Below are 2,745 nucleotides of genomic sequence, written 5' to 3'. Positions count from 1 at the left end.
TCTGCATCAAAAGTAAAGAGAATGAAGGCATGCCCTGTAAACTGAGCCTGGGAATAAGTGGTTACTTAGGGCTCTCAATTGTCTGTGGAGTTCACTTCAATTCATCACCATCTCCACGGCAGACTGAATATATAAAAGGGTCTGAAAACTGCGTCACACCAGGAATTGCTAAGGAGACCCTCGGCTTTAGGACAACGGGAATGAATACGAGAGCTAACCTCAAATATTCACGCGGGGCCATGTCGAAGAGGGGCTGATCAGGAGACTAAAGGAAAACTGAACTGTATTAATGATGAGAGATTCACACGGGAGAATAACCAGTTGGCACAGAGGAAGACTAGCAGCCTCCGCAACCAAGGCCGAGAAGCAGCACTACGTATGGAGGCGTGTGTGCCAGTATGTGCCAATGACCCATAACAGGTCACAGACCTCGAGGTTCCATCTTTCCTCTCTGCTGTGGTCCATGGCCTCCTCCTAGGATGTGCCTGCCATTTCTTAACAAACCGTCTTCGCTCCTACTATTATCTAAGTAGCCCCGACCAAGCCTATCTTCCAGGAATACAAACTAGAAATCCCAGTGGGCATCCACCAGACTCTGATAGAGGCACTCCTCTACAGAGACAGCACACAGAATGTTCAGAGGCAAGCTTGAGACGTAGAAACATTACAAGTAAGATTTCACTGCCTTCTGCTACTATGTATTACATGGACTCGGGCCTCTGTCAAGGAATTAACGCAGTAATGAATGTCCTCATCAATCTAACCTGGAAGGTCATGACCAGCCCCTCATAGCTCACTGCTCACAACACCATCTCAGATTGTACGTTTGTCCAATCTGGATGGACTGGGATAAGGGGTAGGGACACATGACAGAGCTCATCTGCACCTCCAGGAAGTACACCAAAGGTTGTTTATGCACTGAAGGGACCTGGCCAGTGACATCGAGGACAGCTTGGTAAGAATACAAGCTGTTGAGAGTGAAAGCCACCGAGCCAATGACAGCAGGGACTACGGGAGAAGGCCTGAGGCGGCACATTCTCATACCGCAACTGCACCACCTCTGGACTTCCTGTCCTGTGACGTGATAATGAGCTGTCAAAGTCACCTTGGGTACAGTGTTTTGTTTCTGGCAGTGGATGGCTCACTCTTCACTACAGGCAAGTTTAAATTAGACTCACACCACGATCCACCCTGTCTAGTCCAAAGTCAGCCCTGGAGACTCGCGCTGCCAGACGCGCCCGGCAGCTAAAGAAGGTTGAGGAAACGGAAGATCGCTGCTAATATTGACATCAGCGGTATCTTCTTCCCTGCTGCCATTGCCAAAGTCAAGAGGTCTACAGCTGTTGCTTGGAACTCCAGGTGCCCTAGTCTTTCACGAGACACCATTAGAAGGCAGAAAACAGGCTGAGGGTCAAAAAGAAAGCCAGCTGGTACACCATGAATCCTGCTTTCTCACACAAAAACCAGACTGTGAAAAGCATATCGTTCTAAGTCGGGCCCCTCATAACTGAAGATGTACCTGAGTCCTGGGATCTCATTGCAGGACATGACAACAAACTAGAGGCCGTGTTAAGGGCTCACTGTGGCCAGGCATATAAGATCCAGTACCTGGAACACAGCACATCTTAAAGGACCTGACACAGCACAGCAAAGGCCCAGGGAATGCCGCTGAGTTCCCCTTCTTCTAACTGTCTCCAGCTTTCTTTTTGAATCAATAACAAACGATATTTCAACCCAATTGAGGTCTTTCAGCTAAACAGGAACAATCTACTTAAGAACCTGATAAAGAAATTGACAAAGAAAACCTGAACTCTTGGAGGAAGGAGAGGATGGGGAGGAAAGGGGGGGGGGGGCATGAGAGACCAAAGATGCATTATTTCCTTGAACTGCTATTAACAGTGAGAAAGGGAAAGAGATTCACAAAGACTGAGGAATTTATCAGAAGCCAAACTGTCAATCCTTTAACATCTGAAAGAAAGAATAAAGGAGGAGCTGCAAACAATCCTGAGGGGGTGGAGGGGGGATGGGAATGGGGGATGAGAAAGGAAGAGTTGCTGCATTCCACCAGTCTCCAAATCTAACAGAGGATGAATAAAATCCTCGAGGCAATTTAGATGCTTGGGTCCTGTGAAGCAGAATATTCCAAAGACTCAAAAGGCAGCAAATGAGCTCAGGACTGCATTTCCATAATCATGAGCATGTCGAACTTCGCATTTGATTAGTGATTAGTGTAAGCTACTTTCCGTAGGAGCCAGACATTGGGATGTCTCTCACTTTTTCTTGGCCTCCGCGTTCACATGGATCTGCCTCTTCTTTGGCGGCGGAGGAGGGGGCAGCTCCTGTTTAGACTTTTTGGTCATGCTTTGTTCTCTGACGTGAACGGTCTCCAAAAGATCCTTCTGAGAGATCTGGGACATGCCAAGCTTTGCAACAGCCTGCGTCACCTGAAAGAAATGTCACACCAAGCTTTGGTTTTATATGAAGGCCTTTACTGAGAGATATTCACATAAAACTCTCCCTGTGAAAATGTGCAATTCAAGCCAACTATGGTGGCACACACCTGTAATCCCAGCCTTTGGTAAATAGAGGCAGGGATTAAAGGTTTGAGGTTAAGCCAGAGCTACCTAAAAGCAAAGGGTAAAGTCTACTTGAGGCTATTCCTGTAACTCCATGTTAGCCATGACCAGGCCATCTTGAGCAAAGGGTAAAGTCTACTTCAGAGGCTATTCCTGTAACTCCATGTTA

General features: G+C 47.2%; 1 protein-coding gene across 4 annotated transcripts in view; it reads right to left on the bottom strand.

Moving 5' to 3' along the window:
* Utrn (utrophin) overlaps positions 1-2,745 on the bottom strand; it is a 521,838-nt gene that overhangs the window by 361,274 nt on the left and 157,819 nt on the right. For all 4 annotated transcript variants that reach the window (XM_013351419.2, XM_026786362.1, XM_026786363.1 and 1 more), the window contains one exon: positions 2,275-2,444. In XM_013351419.2, coding sequence (XP_013206873.1) covers positions 2,275-2,444 — 170 coding nt within the window. The remainder of the gene's footprint in view (positions 1-2,274; positions 2,445-2,745) is intronic.

Source organism: Microtus ochrogaster, linkage group LG4, assembly GCF_000317375.1.
Source record: "Microtus ochrogaster isolate Prairie Vole_2 linkage group LG4, MicOch1.0, whole genome shotgun sequence".
Taxonomy (NCBI): domain Eukaryota; kingdom Metazoa; phylum Chordata; class Mammalia; order Rodentia; family Cricetidae; genus Microtus; species Microtus ochrogaster.
Note: the sequence above shows the minus strand (reverse complement) of the source record. Positions and strands in the feature narration are given on the sequence as shown.